The sequence below is a fragment of the Tinamus guttatus genome, unplaced genomic scaffold (assembly GCF_059628265.1).
Source record: "Tinamus guttatus ecotype Peru unplaced genomic scaffold, ASM5962826v1 Tinamus_guttatus_pri_ptg000150l, whole genome shotgun sequence".
NCBI lineage: Eukaryota > Metazoa > Chordata > Aves > Tinamiformes > Tinamidae > Tinamus > Tinamus guttatus.
In genome coordinates, this window is record NW_028288684.1 from 8074730 (window position 1) to 8095609 (window position 20880).

General features: G+C 45.9%; 1 protein-coding gene across 1 annotated transcript; it reads left to right on the forward strand.

Moving 5' to 3' along the window:
* The first annotated feature begins 17057 nt into the window (after positions 1-17057).
* AMER2 (APC membrane recruitment protein 2) lies at positions 17058-20029 on the forward strand. The gene is made up of 2 exons (XM_088522198.1): positions 17058-17938; positions 18113-20029. Exons 1-2 carry the CDS (start codon positions 17110-17112, stop codon positions 18997-18999), a joined length of 1716 nt encoding a protein of 571 aa, XP_088378324.1. The 5' UTR covers positions 17058-17109; the 3' UTR covers positions 19000-20029.
* The last annotated feature ends 851 nt before the right edge of the window (positions 20030-20880 follow it).

The following is a 20880-nucleotide window of genomic DNA, read 5'->3' on the forward strand; positions in this document are numbered from 1 at the left end:
CAAACAAACAAAGAAAAAAATTACAAGTTAACCTACAAATTCCACAGTAAAGCAAAACTAAAGACCATCTCTGGCTGTGATTCTGTGATTGGGTTCAGTTTTATGGATGCCAGGATTTTTCACTTTTTTTTTTTTTTTTACTTGCAGAATAGCATCAGTCTAAGGTAAGGAGTCTGAATTACCATAAAGCTGTGAATTAACCTTTGTTACTGGAACCTGAGTGCTGAAGTTGTGTGCTTATGTGCCCCGACAAAATCGTGGATAAACGTATAAATCTGGAGTCTTTCCATTCATCTGTTCTGTCAAGGTTTAAGGAAGTTGCTTTGTAAACACACAAAGTCATCCTGGGGGAAGAGAAACCACAGATTTAGCTGAGACCAACAGGCAACTCTGTCAGCTGGTAGCTCTGGTTTTTGAGGACTATATTTTAATGATATCTTGTGGACCTCCCAGTTGACTCTCCAGTCTGTTACTCAGGAAATGTGGCAATTTTGTATTTTTTTTTTAATGAAATTGTCTGTCACAAACACATCAGTTTGTCCATTTGAATTCTGCAGCATTATTCTGATCACACATGGGCATTTAATCAAGTTCATATCCTGAAGCATAAGCAGACACGTGTACATGTATAGTGTGACCTCTGCGCACGCTACACAGTAGTGGTTTGATTCCCAAGTCTTTCTGATGGGAAGTTGGATACGGGCCCTGGTCAGGCACTGCCTTTAGCCAGGCACTGCATGCTTTGGGTGCTGCATCTCATCTGCAGCCACTGGAGGCACCTTCCCAAAAGCTGGTCCTCCCCTGATTTTGCTTTATTGCCCTAAAGGAGGAAGAGGGATTGGTCCGTGTTGCTTTCGAGGCGAAGCTTGTGAAGCGCTGGTGTTTGGAAACAGTATTGAGCATGCTGACCCTCATCCGTGTGTGTGGGAAGAAGAAAGTGAGCTTAGAAATTCTGAATTTACAGGATGTATTTTCCCCTTACGGAATTTTTAAAAGAATCATCTGAGAAATGTCTGTAAATAACCGAAGTGGTCGAAACAGGAAAGCCGATGACAGGGGTTTTACCTGGATCTTCTTGTGAAGCTTGGCCGCTCCCCAGGCTTCCAGATTCCCCTCGAACCTGTGGCCTTGTAACAGCAAGAGGAAGCTGCAGGAGAGGACCTGGAAGGGCCCAAGAAAGAGTAACTGGCAAGTTGAGGAGCTAACTCACTTGCGGTGACACTTCTCCTGTCAGACCACGGCATTTACGTACAGCGGGCAAACTCAGGAGCTTTTTGCGGGGCTAGATTGAGCTCTAGGAGCTTTTTTACATTTTTGTTTTCAAGGTAAATTCAGTTGAAGAACACCGATCCTGACCAACTTGGTTTGCCTTTGCCTGCTAAGGACAAAAGAGAAAGGTGCAAGTGCTTCTGCCCTCCTCATATCGTCGTGTGGCACTAGATGCAAGTTCGAGGTGCTTCACTTTGCTTTACAGATGCTCCTGGCAGCCGGTGTGTGCTGGGAACACCAGTGCCTCTCATCTGTCAGCAAAGTGGATCAGTCAGCACAGGGAGCAACACGCAACACCCAGGAGAAGTCCCTCTGGTGATGGAAGCCTCCGTTTTGCTGCTGTTATGCCAAGTGTGTTATGTTAGGCCAAGTGCAAGGTTCTGCACCTGGGGAGGAATAACCCCAGACACCAGTACAGGCTGGGGACCGACCTTCTGGAGAGCAGCTCTGCAGAAAGGGACCTGGGCGTCATGGTGGACAACAAGTTGACCATGAGGCAGCAGTGTGCCCTCGTGGCCAAGAAGGCCAGTGGGATCCTGGGGTGCATTAAGAAGAGCGTCTCCAGCAGGTCGAGGGAGGTGATCCTGCCCCTCTACTCAGCCCTGGTGAGGCCACATCTGCAGTATTGTGTCCAGTTCTGGGCTCCACAGTACAAGAGGGATGTGGAGCTGCTGTTGAGAGTTTAGCGCAGGGCCACAAGGATGATCAGGGGCCTGGAACGTCTGCCCTATGAGGAGAGGCTGAGGGAGCTGAGCGTGTTCAGCCTGGAGAAGAGAAGGCTGAGAGGGGATCTAATCAGTGTCTATAAGTACCTCAAGGGAGGCAGTGAGGAGGATGGTGCTGGCTTCTTTTCAGTGGTGGCCACCAACAGAACTAGAGGAAACGGCCGGAAACTGAAGCACCAAAAGTTCCACAGGAACTTAAGGAAAAATTTCTTAACAGTGAGGGTGCCAGAGCCCTGGAACAGGTTGCCCAGAGAGGTTGTGGAGTCTCCTTCTCTGGAGATCTTCCAAACCTGCCTGGATGCCACCCTGTGCCACGTGCTCTAGGTGTCCCTGTGTGTGCAGGGGGCTTGGACTAGATGACCTCTAGAGGTCCCTTCGAACCTTAAGCATTCTATGATTCTATGATTATTTTTAATCTTTGGGTTTTTTTCCACCTTTTCTTTCTTTTCTCTTCTTTCACAGACAGATCCATTTTGGGAGCAACCTGGTGCTGAGCCACCATGGGTGACACTGGCAGCCCTCTGCCTACCCCACCTTCCCACTCTTCCCCACCTCCCACTTGTTTTCCGATTTATCTCCAGGGGAATAGAAAGCCAATGCCACCCTGCTCCAAATTTCTGCAAATCCAGTAATAAGCTCTGCTCCAAATTAATCTGAGTCTGTGCATGTTATGGTTTCAAGAGCAAAGTTTGCAGTCTCAGGTGCAAGTGTCCCCTTGCAGCAGTGCTGGTAAGACTGGCATAAAGCAATGATGTCCTTAATGCTTGCGTGGTCCCTCCAAGGTGACTGGTGATCGTTCTGCTTTAGAGGTAGGGAAGGTGGCTACTGCAGTCATCTTTCACAAAATAAATTGCTTTGTTCAGCTTTCAGAGCGACTGTGGAGAACACTGAAAAGGGATGATGTTAAAATATGAGAGCTCACAGGGGAAGGCTGCTTTCTTTGAGAGCAGAAGTGGCCAAAACTTGTGTCTGTTGACACAAACAGAGTGAGTGACTAAGACTTGCAAACTGAAAATCTTATTGGAAAGATGGGTCCTGCAGAGCCTCCAGGACTGTATTCAGTCACATGAACCACCTGCAGCAAACACCACCTCCTTGTGCTTTACAAAAATTAGGTGAGATTATTGTCTCTGTCCTGGAATGCAGTGAAGTTATCCATGACTTTATAAAAAACAGATTGTCATGTATTTATCAAAGCATATAACAGTTATCTTCAACAGATATCTTATATAGTTTGTTAACAGTGGTCCATGATATATTTTGTGCACTAAAGGAACAATAGATATTAGAGATTTTGCAGTTTGAGGGTGCAAAACTCAAGAAATGTAATTAGAAATATAAATCTTTCAGGAAGGTAAGAACCACTACTTGTCCAGCTGAATGGCTGGCGACTAGGGTGGGACAAATGAGTTTTGCAAATGGTTTTTTAAAAGCATATGAAAAAAAATCATTGTCTTAATAATGCAGTAGTCCACACATCCTGTCAGGCTGCTTACTAATTAAAATCATTGCGAGACTCAAAAAATAAAGAAAAAACAAGGATTCAACTCGTCTGTAGTATTAGCCTTCTTAGGAAATTCCCAGTTGCATTTTTACAGATAAATACTCAAATGATAAGAGATGGGAAAATACCTTTTCAAAATTCAATGGTTAGTATATGTAGCCTATATATCTCTAATATTGATCTCTGCACTTTGCATACATTAAGGGCAAAAAGGATGTGATATATATGTGGTCAGTCGTAACTGCAATGCACTAATGTCCAAATCTTTTTTATGTGTTGGGTAAACCCGTTCTTTCTCTCTGTTACTGACGCAAGGCATCAGCCTGAGGGAGGACTGTAAAATATGAACCTAAAGCTGACAAGTTTGAGGTTTATCAAACATGGCCCAGAAGTCTCCTGGAGGCATTGGGCAAGTAGCTTGTGTGTAACATGCTCAAGGTGTTGCTACTACCTTGCTTGGGAAGATGCACTTGACTTCTCCCTCCATGCCATCTGTAGTACTCCTTCTCCCTTTGGAAAATCTGCTTCCCCAGTTTTGAGCGGCCCAGGAATGGGAGGTCTCTTCTCCTAGAGACCTTGTTGAAGTTACAGGAAAAGGGAAACCCTCACCAGTGAGCATCCTGCTCCCCATGGATGCCTCCAGTCCCACAGCTCCCCAGGTTGGTGGCAGAGGAATCTCCTTGATGTTCCCTGGTGAGAACCATGGTTTTGGAGAACTGTGTCCTGCGTTGACGCGGGGCTGGCCACTGTGCATCCAGCTGCCCTCTCCAGGATCCTCTGGCTTAAACATTTAGTCTCTCTGCTCTAGGTGGTCTTTGAAGGCTCTGGAGGACCTGACTTGTCTCTAAGTTGTCAGCTAGCATTTTTGCATTACATCCATGTTTTTTGGTGCTTTCTTTTAGCCTTTTATTCAGCTGATGAAATACTAATGTAAGTGTCAAGTTCAGGTTTATACGTTGTCTATATCTCCTGCTCCTCTTCCTTCAAAAGTTTTTGATGTGAATTACTGGGAAGTGCAGCTTTCTACATATTTTATTTTTAAGGCTCTGTTACATAATCAGGCCCCAGGGGCTTCTGTTTGACCTTGGTGTTGCAGATGTGATATAAAAATAACTATACTTTAGAACTGTCCATTTGTAGTTTAGTCTACTGGAATGATTGTCCAGCCACAGCTTATAGCAGGACCCTCAGTAAAGAGAGCTAGATTAAACAGAGGTTTGCGGTGGCATCCTCTAGAGCTTTCTCTCTCCCAAACGTGTAGAATGACAAACGTTACCAGTTAGAAATGAAAGAGGATGAAAATATTTGATTATTACCTCCTGCCATTTTGAGAGTATTCTGTCATGCTTTTTAAAAAATTAATTATTATTACATTTAAATATAAAAGAGATATGAGAAACTATGCATAAACACCTTATTACAAGACAATAATATCCTGTCTGACTGCTAAGATACTTAAAATTTTCAGAATTTTCTCCAGAATAATATTATACTCTCTTAACAGGCAACAGGTTAAAATATTTCTTTGGGGTAAAGGATTTTTCGCTGTTGATTTTACAACACATTACTTAAAACATTTCTTCATATGTAGAAGCAAATACTTTGTAGTGGTTTATTATAATTGAGCATCCATAATGTTCGGTGAAAAAAAAAAAAAGGAAAGGAAAGGAAAGGAACGGAACAGAATGGAAAAGCCCCTCTACAGGAAATACCTTATCAATACTATAAAGGCTTTATAGAAAATCATCATTCCCTTAAAATGTTTCACCTCGTTTGCAGTCTGAAAGGCAATAGATACTGGACCTACTCCAAATTTGCATTACTGTTCCACTCTGTTATGTTCTAGTCTATCTTATTTTTTATGAATGCTTATCACTGTAATATCCAAATGCCTTCCAGCTCTTCAGTAAGGGAGCTTATTAACAACATGATTTAGTCTTTTTCTTACCCTTTCGCCTTTTATTGTGTGATGAATATTTTGGTAGGGTTGTTTTATTAGGTATGCACAGCTGTCTATTTACACTGGAGAAAGCAGGGAGAGGAAGTGCACCTTGTGTTTGGGGCAGAGATCTGTGAGACTGAACATTTTAATCCCTTAGGGATTCCTGGAGCTTGGACTGGCACCAGGGAGAGTTTGGTCTCTGTCTCTTTCAGAACTTCACCTTGAGGATAAGGAGGAGCGCTCGAGTGTTAGAGGAGAAGCATCTCCCATCACTGTCCCCATCACAGTAGTGCTCTCTCAGATGGTCTGGCCGTATCCAATCACAAGCCCTGAGGCCATGAGCGTGACTTGCTCACACTTCTTCATGCCTTTGCAGGGATGCTGGGCTCATGCTGTGCCTCTCACGCTGCGCTTCTGTGTCCTTAGATTTGGATTCACTGGTTTCCAAGGGCACTGGATCCAGCCCTTTCTGAGAGCTGAGTTTGGACCTGCACTTTTAGGTTTTCACATGTACCTGATGATTATAGAATCATAGAATCATAGAATGCTTAGGGTTGGAAGGGACCTCTAGAGATCATCTAGTCCAACCCCCCTGCACACGCAGGGTCACCTAAAGCACGTGGCACAGGACTGCATCCAAATGGGTTTGGAAGATCTCCAGAGAAGGAGACTTCACAACCTCTCTGGGCAGCCTGTTCCAGGGCTCTGTCACCCTCACTGTTAAGAAATTTTTCCTTAAGTTCCTGTGGAACTTTTGGTGCTTCAGTTTCCGGCCGTTTCCTCTAGTTCTGTTGGTGGCCACCACTGAAAAGAGACCAGCACCATCCTCTGCACTCCCTCCTTTAAGGTACTTATATACACTGATTAGAAGCCCTCTCAGCCTTCTCTTCTCCAGGCTGAACAGGCCCAGCTCCCTCAGCCTCTCCTCGTAGGGCAGATGTTCCAGGCCCCTGATCATCCTTGTAGCCCTGCGCTGGACTCTCTCCAGCAGCTCCACATCCCTCTAGTACTGTGGGGCCCAGAACTGGACACAATACTGCAGATGTGGCCTCACCAGGGCTGAGTAGAGGGGCAGGATCACCTCCCTCGACCTACTGGAGACGCTCTTAATGCACCCCAGGATCCCATTGGCCTTCTTGGCCATGAGGGCACACTGCTGCCTCATGGTCAACTTGTTGTCCACCATGACACCATGCTCTCCAGAAGGTCAGTCTCCAGCCTGTACTGGTGTCTGGGGTTATTACTCCCCAGGTGCAGGACCTTGCACTTGGCCTTGTTGAATTGCATGAGGTTTTTCACCGCCCAGTTGTCCAGTCTGTCCAGGTCCCTCTGGATGGCACTGCAGCCCTCTGGGGTATCGGCTACTCCTCCCAGTTTGGTATCATCCAGCTCAAACTGTCTCCCCCACTGCAACAGCATCAAATCTCTGAATTTAATGGCCTCTGCATTGTACTTAGGGAGAACTGAAAGAGCGAAGATTTAAGCCAATTTGTAATAGCTTTAATTAAAACGCAAATAAACTGATTCAGATTAAGACGCTGGGGAGATATATGCACGATCCGCACTTAATTACTGCTGCACAGCCTGATGCCGTGGAGCGTCTCGGGCTGCTCTGGCTCCATTGCGGCGGCGCGGGGCCGGGGAGGCTCCTCTCCCTTGGCTGGTGGCACCTCGGTGAGCTCGGCCGCACTCGCGCAGGTGCAGAGCGTGAGCAGAGCCGCGGCGGCGCCACCGCCACGGGGAGAAGCTGATTTACCACAGGGGCTGGCAGTGCCTGGCACCGACTGCAGCCGTGCGGCTGTTGCGGGGCCTCCCCAGCACAGCCGGCGGCAAATCCTCTTAGTTCAGCTTCGCCCTCTTTCCGGCCTGCCTTTGTGTGGGCCCGGCCTTGGTGCCTCCCCCGGCTCCCTTCCCAATGGAGGCTCTCGCCGGGCCTTGTCCGCTTGCCAGCCGGGCTCCACAACAGATGGTCGCGCCGCTCCAAGGGCTCCCAGCCACTGCTCGGGATGTAGTGGCCACGTCCGTGCTCTGCGCTAGGTTGCTCCTGGCCATGAGACAACCGGCGTTCCTCCTGCCCTCCAAACACCAAGGGGTGCATCTAACATGCTGGGCCCTCTGCGCTGAGCTCTAGCACAGTTACCTAATGGAGATGGAGTGACTCAGGGAGAGCAAAAAAAAAAGCGCTTTATAATGAGGCGCTGCCTGGCGGCATGAGACTAGGGGTGAAGAATATTTAAATCTGCTGCCGACTTTGATTCTCCTCTTTGATGAGGGATGTGTTTGCCTCCATGTGTCACAGGCAGACGCTAACATGGATCTGCTTTCCCAAGGCTATTGTGAGGATGCGTTTGTTAAAACTGAGATTGAGAAGCTGAAGCACATTAAATGAAAGGTCCTTATGTAGAGTGGAAGTAGATGCATAACCTTACAGCGAGAAATGTTTATTCCTGTTGACAAAAGCTTGTTGCAATTTATTGTATTCCCAAAAATTGAGATTAAAAAAAAAAGGAAAATCCCTGCTGGTCCCTTTTTGGTTTTGAAGCAGCACAAGAAAGAAAACATCTGCTGAAGCTAATGACTGCATTTGCATAGATTACATGTGACAATCCAGCACACAACAGGGTGTCCTGCCATGTGTGCGACACGCTGCCAGGGTGATGTACTTTTTTTTGGCATTTGCTGCCAGAAGTCAGGTACTCTTCCCTGACAGTGACGCTGTCAGCTCATTTCCAGGCAGCTTTGGCTGGTGGCTGCAGAGGTAGTGACTGATTCCCCCTTGTGCTCTGAGCTCCAAGGTGCGAGGCTCTCTCTTGCCAAGTGTCAGGGGAGATGGAGGAGAGATGGGGACGGGAAAACAGTCTTAATGATAGCATCCAGAGAAACCTCTGCGGCAGCGAGGCCAACCGCTTGGCTTCTCTTTGGCTCTGGGCTGAGAAAGCTGAGCCCAACGCCTGGGTGCAGAGGTCTCAGTGCTGCCTGAGCCCCGGGAACACGGGCGCTGGGGTGCAGCAGCCTCCAGACACGGCAGAGCGGGGACGCTTGCACGCAGCCCTCGCATTGGCCAAACCCTGGCCAAACTCACATCTCGGGGTATTACAGCTAGATGTCATGTGGAGTTGGAGGGAAAAATTAGTTCCTTTGTGTTTTCACCACAATGGCTGGGTTTATGGTAGTGCTATGTTATTCTTGCTGTGGTGGCTCTAGACAAACGCAAGGCGACAATTCGTATCCTCAGGCAGACTGGCTTTGATATGATGCTACTCCTTTTTGCTCTGCTTAATTGGGCTAACCGAAAAAGACAACAGCTGCAATGATGAGCATGAGAAATGCCTTTGCTCGCCTTGGTTTTGACAGCAATCAGACTGACAAGGGATTATCAATGGATCTGAGATAAGTGTTAGTGTGGGATGCAGTGTGGTGCCCATTTATCCATTTTACTGTTTCACAGATACAATTGCACCTCCAAAAATAATATAGAAAAATAAAAAAGATTTTGGGGGAGAATCAACTCTTTGGGATGTTTAAATAAGACAAAAACATGAAAATCTGTAGAAGCTTTCTGAAAAAAAATCGGGGCGCCTGTGTGTTTATGTGTGCGGGTGTGGGTGGTGAAGCGAGTGGGCAAAAAGAGAAGCAGGCAATTGGCACACATTGGTGAGAAAAATCAGGTTATTTTTACCAGCTTGTCTTCCAAGAGTGCAGGTTTGTTAGTCGCAGAGCTTCCTTCTGGCTTTGTGATCCACAAATTCAGGCAGAGCTCTGCAGCCACCTGTCAGCTTATTTTTGTGAAACATGGTAGAAAAGCTTCATGAAAAGAACCGGATGACCTTGACTGTCCTGGCTGATACCCATGGCATCTTTGGGGTCAGGTTTCCCCTTGGGGAAGGACACTGTATCCATTGGTCGGTGGTCAAGAGGAAAGGGCTTTCCCCAGGCGGCTGCGACACAAGGCAGACCTGAGCTGCCTGCTCCCCTGGCCCTGATCCAGCGCGTTGGGGCTCAGCGGGATGTTGGAGTTGTCTTCAGTAGATGCTGAATCCAGCTATTGTATGTGAAAACATTGTTCTAGAGAGCCCTCCAGCTCCCAAAGAGCTGGGGAGAAGTTGCTCCGTATCCAAGGTATCCAACCAGCCAGTTTGCAGGCCTTGTGCTGTATTTTTTAAACGCTCTTTGTGGCAAAGATGCTTCCACTGAAACCAGTTTTGACGGAGCAAGAAGAAGAGCAGGAGTAGAAGCCCTGGTGATTATTCTGCTTAGTACTTATCAATTCCTAAACTGAATTGTACTTGTTGAATATTTCACTAAAGTGCTGCAAATCAACACCCACTGCTTCATTTCCTTAGTGAAAAAAAGGGGAGAAATAAAAAAAACAAAAAGCTGTCCTTGAGCAGGTGTTCAATTTGAACTGATTGAGTGATCTGCTTTCAGAGCAACAGCTCCTGCCAAAAATAGCCTTTTGGAAAAAAACTCTGATATTATTTGCATAGCAGGTACCACACAATGCTCTTCAGTGCGAGAAAGATGTCAGGGGTCAATATTAAAAAGGTATCAGTGAAAATGCCGTGTGGGAAATGAATCGCGTGCTTCACTACGAGCTTCCAGAGTCCCTACGACTATCTCAAGGTAACGAGTTCACTGGCGTGTATCAAGGCATCATTTTTAGCAAGAACAAGTCGTGTCAGATTTCTTCAGACTTTCTCACGGCTCTGACTGAGTGATAAAACCAAACCCCAGGCTGCACCAAGCTTTTCCAGTCGTGTAACTGTGACCACAGACCTGCTCTGCAGCCTCCTGACCGTGTTAGTGCTCCCACTGGTGCTTGTGCATGGAACAATGCACGCGTTTGCATTAGTGGTGTTGGGAAATGTTTTATTTCTGTAGGTTTTTTTTTTCTGAATGGAAGATCTGAAAGCTTAAAAATATTGCCTGACATTTTTGGGAAAGCAAGGAGACAACTTAAAGCCCACAAATGCTGAAGCATCTGTAGAGAAGGCTGATCTGAGCAAATACAGGGTTTTTTTCTCTGAATGTTTTGACCTGAACTCCTTTTACAGTCAGAAGAGAAAGAGCTTTAGAGTTAAGATTTATCTTGCTTTTATTGTGACATCTAAAATAAGTCAAACAAATTGCACCTAAAAATACCTTAAGAACACCTATCTTTGGCCACATTAAAAAAGGGGAATTTAAGCTAACTAGCTGAGATGTAACTGTCTACCCTGTTGCTGTTTAAAACATGGGAAGATGAATCCAACCTTTGAGTCTGAACAGGATTGAAACCAATGGCTCCTACAGATTTGCAAGGCCGGGTCTAGTTCTGTGCAGCATCTAATACTCAGCACTGCTGGAGGCTGTTAAGAAGTACCCCATTTCAAATATAAAACACATAATGTCTATCCGATTAGGAGTGCCTCCCATAGGAGTAGTTCCTTCCCTAGGGCTGCTGCAAAAGGCCAGGATAGTGAGTGCTGTCATTAGTTTTGGAAAGACGTAATCATCAGCACAATTCTTTCTCCCCTCTCCCATCCATGTTCCCAGGCACAGATTTTCTTCCAGTGCCTTTCAGCACTTTCCTAACACCTCGTGTGTTTCGCATGTGCTCGGGTTTCCTTTCCCTCTTTCACATTTGGACTCTGAGTCTTTTCACCGTGAGCCTGAAGACTTCCACATGTTATTGCTGTGTGGGCATCAGATGGTTACCACTGCTGTTTTGGTCATAAGCTTTATGAGCAGTGAAATAAGGTGTAAGAAAAGAAGAAAATGAGACAAAGCACTCCTGAAATTGAACTAATAAGGTGTCTATCAGTAATTATAATAAAAATGAGATTTATCTGATCTTAGCAGCTGATTCAAGCAATAGCCCCAATGGTGAATTTGAAAAGTATTTTTTATAAATAAAAGAACAATAACAAGAAATTAGAAATCAGGACATTGATGTCGGTGTCCTATTTAGGAAGTCTGAGTCTTTAATTAAGGGTCTGGCTATAGCTTTTCCTTCTGTTTGTACTAATAGTATTTTTGCTTAAGTCAACAGAGACACAAAGTGGTGCAGGGGAGAGGAAAGGCTGGCATGCCTGGTCAGCAGCAAAGCAAAATTGTGAATACTTCCCTTTTAGCATAAATATCCTCATCCCCTCCAAAAGTCATTCTTGCCTGTTCGAAAAAGACATTCTGACTCAGTATTCCCCACTGTCCCTCTAATCTACTTACACTTTTGTTTGGGCTTTTAATTAAAAGCAGTGGGCAAGACCCATTTCTCCTGTGGTACCATTGTCCTGATAGGTCTGTTGGGATTTCACAGCCAGGATTGTATTTTCATTAATTTTTGAAGTAGAAAAGGTTAATTAGCAGAGTAAGAAGGAGGGGGGAAAAAAAGTTGCTTTTTTTTTTTTTTAATCTCTGAGATATTGTAGATATTCAAAGGAAAGAAAAACCCTGAATGGCTGCATATTTAAGTGAAAATATGTTTACAGGATTTTCTGGGACAGTTCTCCTTTCAATCCAGTAGATGGAAGAAAATAAACTCTCCACATTTCTAGTAATCACAGTAGAAGTAAATCTGGGTTTGGACTGGGGTAACTCAGAGAGTTTCTAGCTACCGTGTTACAGAAGGATTAATCTAGGGTGGGGTTTAATGCACAGGACTAGGGCACGAACATATTATTAATTAGAAGTAAATCTCTCCCTTGGGGGCCTAAATGCACTGCCTGCATTTTTAATTTGCATTTAGCTTTAAGACAAATGCAGGATGTTTTTCCTCTTTCAGTTTCTCCCTTATTTCTGCATCTGTAATCCTTTTGTTTTGCATTGGGAAGAACAGTTGGGTGACACAGAGATTGAGTGCATATAATTGATTTTTTTTCAATCTGCCGGGTGAACCGAAAAACAGATGAATAATTTTCTCCCGGGTCAAATAAGTGTTTCATTTCATTTTGGAGGATAACTGTTTTCTTATTTTATTATTTAAAACAGAAAAACAGGCCATTTACAAAGAAACGTTCTTTTAGCAAAAAAAATACAAAATATTGAACAAAATATATAGTTTTTTTTCTCAGTTCAAATTGTTTACTTGATCTCGGAAAACTTATGATTGTTTTGGTTGTCCTGAGAATCCATTTTCTGTTGAAAGCAAAAATGTTCTCTGGAAAACTGCAGGTAGGTTTGGTGCTGGGGCTGAGTGACAATGATAACAGAAAACCTAACCGTGGCCGTGGGGTTGCTTGCATGCATGGAGGTGTGGCAGGCCACTGTTGCAGTGATTGCAAAGATATTATTGGTGAACATAAGAAGCATTTCTCCTTTGGGTAGTCCTCACTAACAGGTCTCTTATCTAGTTCACCATCTTCCAAGATGTACCTCGTCTCAGGAGATGGGACTCGTCTCCATTTTACCTAGATTGCACCAGTGTTTAAGTCTGTGTGGACTAGCTGGCTGTTTTGTTTCTCTTGCACATTTGAGCTCCAGGTGCATGCAGACACTTACCTGATCAAGCAGCTGTACCCCAGCTCTCTTTTGGTGGGGTTTCCTGAATATTGAGGCTTTTGGTTATGTATGCTGAACTCTGCATCAGAAACCTGCAAATTCTGCAAGTTTGTGGGTCTCAGATGTAATTTTCTCAAAATACAGTCCAGCTCTCCATTTTTAGAAACAGGTCATGTTGAACTGTATACACTTCCCGGTACAGCAGCTCTTCAGTCCAAAACCAAAAACCCAAGCAAAGAGCTCCCTCACCAAAGTAAAGACAGTTTATCTCCCAGGAGACTGGGGATACACTTTCCAAGGACATGTGCATCTCCTGGTCTCCATGTTCTTTCTTACACTTGCTTTATGCTCCTATCAGGTTTTCCCAAGGACAAATTTTTGTGCATTAACAAGGAGGCAGGATAGAGCCAAGTAGTTGCCAGCGGCAGGGAGCTTGAAGTCCACAACACCTGTGTGGAGTTGGTGAACAGACTGATGAAGTGAAGGATACTCCCCATGGTCCTCATGTTCTACCTGCCTCACTTTATTTTCCCTTCTATACACAGTATTTTCACCTTCAAAAATGCTTCCCGCTGAGATATCCACAAGCATTGCCATGTTCAAGAGTGAGAGTCAGCTCCAGATGTGCTGAACTGCCCATTTGTGCTGTTCTTCGCAGCGTCTTGGCAGCTCATGAGTTTGGTTTGCAAAAAGGATGCCTTCTCTGGGAAAGAGAAGGATGAAGCAAAGAGGACAAGGCCCCTAGGAGATCCCGGTGCTGCAGCAGGGGTTGCAAAGAGAGAGAGAGAGAGAGAGATGGGAGGTATCAGAGACATTGTTTTGTTGGGAAGCAAATGGAAACAAGTGGTGAATGTTAGAAGACTTGCACTTTTCCACCATACCTGCATGAACAGACTCCTCTGCACAGGTATGTATTATAGCAGGAAGCCTTATACCTAAAATGGGAGAAATTCCTTTATACCGTATTTCTCTTTCTGATTTTTTTTGTTGTCTTTTCTTCTTCCCAGTGGTTCCCTAAGTAGATTTTAAGGTCTCAGCAGAGATCTGATATTACTTATGCCTTTTTTAATGAACCCATTGATTTTTTAATCCAGTGAACAGTGTCTGTTCCACTTCCTGGTACTGTAATGCACTGAAGTGTTTTTCTGTGCAGTAGCATATCTAACCATGTAAGAGGAAAACACATGTTTGTAATAACTTTTCAAGCAGTGAGCTCGGTTTTCCCTATCGACCTGTTTTGCTCTGGCCCTCCCTTGTGCTTATCCTTAAGATTTTTGTCCTGGTATGATAACTGAGACAGATTTTAAAAGCCTGCTGACTTTGTCTCTTCACCAGCCTTGGTCCAAATGCAGTCTCTGTGCTGGCGAAGGTCCAGCAATTCACTTTTTGCAACTTCATTTCTTATCGTCTCAGGACCTACCAGCTTCAAACTGATGTAGTTTCTTTGATCCTGAAAAGTTATATAAACTTCACAGTATAAATGAGGTTAGAAGCACAGCTAGAGAATGCTAACCAAAAGAAATTAGAGAACTTTGGGCTTCTCATGAAAATGGCTTAAAAGTGAGTTTGTCTAAGGTAATCTGTGGAGAGGGCTGCTACTAGAAAGAAGCATGAAATGAAAATTTCTGCCTCTTGTCTATGTAGACATTTCAGACCTGCAGAGACGAAGAACAGTCAAACAAAAATCCCCAGTTTAATCCAGGGGAGTGAGTTTGAACTTCCGAACGTATCAGCAAGTAGCAAGTATTGCTGACCTAGGTTTTGTGCAGGCTTCCCAGAATGTAAAACCAGAAAGAACAAAAGGGGACCACATGGCTCAAAATACCTCTGTCTCCCTGTCCTTTACCCAAAATAAATCTCTCTGATCTTGACACAGCTGATCCCATAGCTCTTGATAGTTTTTCAGAAATGACAGTAAGGTGAGATGCTGTCTTCACCCTTCTTTCAAGAAGGACTAACTAAAAAGGCAAGGGAACTACCCAAAATGGGCTAAAATTCCTGTGACGCATTTGAATCTATGTGAGATGATGGGCACAACAGATTCAGTAGAGAACATTTTCACCCAACCCCATTGATCTTACAGATCTCAGGTGTCCAAACATCACCAGGATGAATAGCAAGAGCTATTTTGCATGAGTAATCACCTTTCAGCATGACTCTTCAAATTAGAAGCTGGTAAATGTTTTGATTAAAGCTTTGTCTGTTGAACCATGCAAGTGCAGGCTGACCAAAGCATGCTGTGAATTCACGTTTAGGTTAAAACACAATGATTTTCCAAAATAAATCTGAAGAAGTTGGAATGTTTCTTTTGTCACTTTCAAAATAAAAGCTTCAAGGTTATTTAAATATTTTTAAATGTGTAAAATGATTGAAACCAAAACATGTGGGAAAAGATCAGTTCATAAAACTAGCAATTTCAGAGAGACCTGAGGCCACTTTCCTCCATTAACATTTGGATTTTAAGCTGCCTGAAAATCAAGCTGAAAACCCACCCTTTCCATCATGATTGCAGATATTCAGACACAAAAAGAGAGGGCACAATAACGTGAGTGTTTCATGCAGCTGCAAAGCATTAAGTCGTCTGTCCTCTGCTTTTTGTATCTCTGTACCCCGTTCCTTTAGTCTCAGTGCTTGTAAGAATTGGTGAAATGTAGCAAAACACCCATTTCAGTGTGCAAATCTCGGTAAGTTCAGCCATCTGGTTGATGGTCTCATAGTTATGAGCTGTTTTGTCCACTTTTTCCCAAGGCATGTGACCATGTTTTTGTTTTGTATTTAATTTTTGAAGGGTGTCTTCTCCATGTATTTGCATTTGCACAAGGGAATTAGTGTTTTATCTTTATTATCAAGCTCCAGTCATCTGACTAGAGAGCAGAACCGACACCAGGTGATGGAGGGACTTATGACACAACATGATTAATGAAGGTGCAGTCAAAGCAAAGAACAGGGGAAGAGCTTACAGCTACTGGCCAAGGTTCCTGCTCCCTGCTTTCTGGGTGCTGGGCACATAGCAAAATGTACTTGCTGCTTTTCCTCTAGCCAAAATCAGAGCTTTGGGCTCATTTGTCCTTTCCTCTTGCAGAAGGCAGGAGAGACCTGTAAGTTGAATTATGAGTCCATATTGCTCTTATTGAGCATGTGGTGATTACAAATTTAAGTGGAACTTTATACACACGAACAGAAAAAGGACTAAACTCATGGGATGAATTATTCACAACAGATAATTCAACCTGGTCCCCTGGGAAAGTGCAATGAATGTCTGATGATGTTTAAAAATAAATAAATAAAATTCTTTAAAATTCCTGCAAACAGTGCAGTCAACAGAAAAACATTTAGCCTAAGCCAAAGGGCAAACATACAGCTCCTCTGTGATGGTTCTCTCCTGCATTTGGGGCTGTTACACGCGTCCAGACGGGCACTCTGGCTTTGAGGAGCCCCAAGCGAGGCCATACAGGGGAGAGGGGCTGCAGTGCCCAGGTGCAAGGCGAAAGGGCACCATGGCCACGCCGGGGACACCGCTTGGCACGGGCACAGCTCCAGGGGGGTCCCTTTGCTCAGGGTTTTGGATAGGATTGTGGCCAGGAGGAGCTCCATGCGGCTGTGTTGGGGCGGCAGGGCCGTGGCGCTGTAGCCGCCGCGCTGGAGGACACCAGTGCCTGGCTTGGCCAGGAGGCCCGCACGCAGCGGCGAGGACCCAGTTTTGCGTGGAGGAATGAAAGAGGCGAGGAGAGGCAGAGATGGGGACCTGGCGAGGGAAGCCGGGAGCAGCAGGCTCTCCTCCACCCCGAGGGCCGTGCGTGACTTGCCACATCCCAGCGCCGCCGTCACGTGGCGAGCCTGCCACCACGCAAACGGCCCGCCAGCGCCGCGCACCCACGAGCGCGCGCCGCCGCGGGACCACACGGGTTAAGTTATATAAACCCTTCTGGGGAGGGGTGGGGGCACGGGTGCTGCCGGCGCAGCCGCCGCAGCAGCTCAGGTTGATTGAGAGCGGATGGCGGCAGCCCCGCGCAGGCCGGCGGCGGCGGCGGCGGAGGAAAGCGGCTTATCCCTCTGCGGGTTGCCATGGCGATGAGCGGGAGGCAGCGGAGGCGGCGGGGCTGTCAGTGAGGGGAATCGCGCCGGGCATCTGGGGGGTCTGCGGGAGGGAGAGGCGGCGGCGGCGGGGACGGAGGCGGCGGGCAGCAGCCATGGACTCGCACTGCGACTGTGCCGAGCCCCCGGCCGTGGAGCAGCCGTCGGGCAAGATCAACAAAACCGCCTTCAAGCTGTTCAAGAGGAGGAAATCCGGCGGCCCCATGCCGAGCATCTTTGGGGTGAAAAACAAAGGTGGGGACGGGAAAGGCACGGGCAAAACTGGGATGGTGCGAAGCAAGACGCATGACGGCTTAGCCGATGCCGTGCTGGAGAGCAGCAAGAAGGAGGAACCGAGCGGCGGCGGCAACGGCAGCGACCAGCCGAGCAGGGATGCAAACCCGCCGGCGGTAGCCAGCCTCGGCGTCTCGTCCAACAGTGCGGTGGCCAAGTCACACAGCTTCTTCTCTCTGCTCAAGAAGAACGGGAAATCGGAAAACGGCAAGGGGGAGAGCGCAGACCCGCGGGCTGGCGGCAGACAAAAGAAGGGGCTGAAAGGGATCTTCAGCAGTATGCGGTGGCATAGGAAGGACAAAAATGGCAAGGAGGAGAGGGGGGAAAGCTCCGAAATCCAATCGGGTCTCATTATGCCGGGGTCGCTGACCGCCAGCTTGGAATGCATCAAGGAGGAAACCCCCAAACCTTTGTCTGAGACCCCAAACGGCGCCGTTGAAATTAGCATCGAATCGTCCATCGAGAAGCCCGTTGGAGACCTGCACGTCTCAGCCCAGGAGCCAGATGCGGGAGCCGGGGAGCCGCAGGACAGCAGAGCCCCCCCCAGGGAGGATCCTGCCGCTGCTGGGACGCGACCCGAGGAGCTCTGCCCCGAGCGACCGGACCTGGGCGCGGGAGAGGTTGGGACTGCGAAGGATGCGGCCATAACAGGTGACATTCCAATAACGACTATTCCCCTTGTTGAACCTGAATGTGATAGCGGTCAAGAGACGGCAGCAGCCCCTGACCCTTCCTCTGTTGATCCACCCTCAGAGCAATCGATTGATCGTATTTGTTTGATGTTTGCTGACGTGACTTCACTGAAAAGCTTTGACTCTCTTACAGGCTGCGGAGATATTATTGCGGACCAGGAAGAGGAAGGGGGCGGCGGGAGTGGCGCCTGCGGGAAGAGCACCCCCGGGGCCGGCAAGCTGGGCGCCGCCAAGAAGCACCCCACCATGGTGGCCTACCAAGGAGGAGGGGAGGAGATGGCGAGTCCGGACCAGGTGGATGACACCTGCCTTCAGGAGTTTTGGGATATGCTGTCACAGACAGAGGAGCGAAGCCCAGATACCCACATAGCAGGAGGAGGTGGAGGAGGGACAAGGACACCTGAGGGGCTGAAGGAGACCCGAGGGACTGAGGGGGCCCAGAACAGGGTGGTGGTGAAGCGTGGTGGTGTCAACCAGATTCCCATTCATCTCAACCACAAAGAGGAGCAGAAAGTCAGGGAGAAGGAGCAGCACGAAGGCATCCCAAACAGTGATGAGGGCTACTGGGATTCCACCACTCCTGGGCCCGAGGAAGACAGCACCATGAGCATCCAGAAGGAGACCATCCCCAGGGACAGCTACAGCGGGGATGCTCTCTATGACCTCTATGCTGAGCCAGATGAGAACCCACCAGGGGGACCTCCTGATGAACAGGTCACCAGTGTGCCGCGCTCCAAGCCTGTGTCGCCAATAACCACCACGTGCACACCGAAAACACCCTCAAGCGCCGTGAAGGACTCCAAGATACCCATCAGCATTAAACACCTTGCATCTCATCCTCCCAGCCATACAGCAGATGCCAGCAACAGCCACCACGTCGCACACCATCACCTGGCCAAAAGTGAGATACACAGAACAAAAATCCCTGTCTCGAAAGTACTGGTGCGCCGGGTCAGCAACAGGGGCTTAGCAGGGACTACAGTCAAAGCTGCCACATACCAGGACAGTGCCAAAAAGTAGCTGAATACGAGGTGGAAACAAAGATGGACAACAAGTTTGGTGCGTGAAAGTCTGTGTAGGAGACTGCTAATAATGAAGTAGTTTTGCATCACCTGAAGAAAGGCACCTAAGAGGCTTCCTTTCATGTACTCCAGGGGCCTGCACTTCCAAATCCCTTCTTCTTATACTGTATGCCTGAATATGAAAAGTCAGCTTCTTTTCAAGCACTTTTTTTTTACCTTTGTACCTTTTTTCTGCAGCACTGAACACTGGGGAGATTCATTTTTACATGCCTTTGTGGAAGCAGAACTTGGATTATGAACCTAAACGAGCATCTTTCTTCATGTGAAGCAGTGCCATGAGTTCTCAAAGGATGCAGAGTTACACAAGGAGGAACACCAGGGTTTTCCAATACACTTCTCTTTTAATCATTTCTGGAAGAGGCATGGAGGGAGGGTGCTCGACTCTGAAAATGGTGTTTGCTCTACAAGATGTTGGAAAAAATGCCAAGCAAAAAGTGAACAACCTAACAGGTATTTGACCTGATGTAAGAACACGAGCACTGCTCAGCAGCAGACTTGATCGACTTGTGTGCTGTAGCTAACTAAGGAGTTAGGTGGATTTGTCTAACAGGAAAAATACTTTTGTTTGTCCATCTGTTTGTTTGGTTTCAGTCTGCTCTACTGTAAATGGGTAACAGAGAGACCTAACCTAGGCTCAGATGTTTACATCAATACTTGTCCGGTGAGGAATACAATCAGGTTCAGGGAAACATTCTACTAAATGCCAATATATACACACCGTTCACATTTATACAATAACTTGCTCTCCATGTGTAGATATATACATATTTTAGCAGATTTCCTCAATGCTACAGATTTTTATAAATATATATATATATATATACAAAAATCCCCTGTCTGTACTATCTAGAGTGTAAGCAAAAGTTAGTTTTTATAGGTAGATAATTTTACAAGTTCTAAAATTGTGGATCTTTCTGTAAGTACCTTAAACTAGAGCAAAATTCTGTCCTGTATGGGCTCATGCATCCCCAGCTAAGGAAGTCGGAAGTGCTGGTCTTGTTTGAGTGGCACTTTCTATGTGTTGGAGCTGAGGGTCTGACAGCACTGCCATTGCAAACCTCTATTTTCAGGGGTTTATACAAAGTTGCTCTGGGCTTAAACCTTACAGAGAAGGAACCCAGGAAAGAAACATGTTTTTTAATTATTATTTTTAAAAATATATAAATTAGTTTTTGACTATTTAAGGAAAGTTTGGGTTCTTGTTGCTTTTTTATTTTCATTCTTAAGAACTTCAGAATAATCTTACTTTAAGAGAGAAAAAGAAATATGGTAAGCTAGGGGTCCATAAGATGGTCTATTGAGCTTGGATCCTCTGAGAAATGTATTAATGGCCAGGATGCTTTTTTGAACAGTGGCTACTGTACATGGGCATTGACAGCATTTCTGAGAAATTTAATAGGTTATAATGTGCCTGAGGACATATTTTTATGATACACTGAAAAAGCTCCAAAAATCATTGAAGTCTAAGGGTAAATAGTGGGCAAAATGCATTTACAAAATATTTTGGTATGAATATTTAATCATCAGACCACAGTTAATATAAAATATATACTCCAGTGTATCTGAAAATAATATACATTTTAAAAATAGATGTCTATATTATGCAGAGAATTCTAAATTCACATAACTGAAGATAATGGGTCTGATCTTACATAGCAGTTGGCTTTATCGTCTCTTAAATTGAAAGAAAAAAAGGAAGATAAATATACAGAATATGCATTTGAAGAATATCAAGGTTATAGATAACCATAAAAAGCTAGGAAATACAATAAAAAGAATTCCTTTTCTTGCAGGTGTGATTAAGGGGAAAAAGACCTTC

Bases quoted from the DNA above. Each gene is read 5' to 3' on its own strand.
- AMER2 (XM_088522198.1), top strand. From the start codon at position 17,110: ATGGACTCGCACTGCGACTGTGCCGAGCCCCCGGCCGTGGAGCAGCCG. The intron at 17,939-18,112 runs GTGACATTCCAA...ACTCTCTTACAG, and splicing joins GAAGGATGCGGCCATAACAG to GCTGCGGAGATATTATTGCG.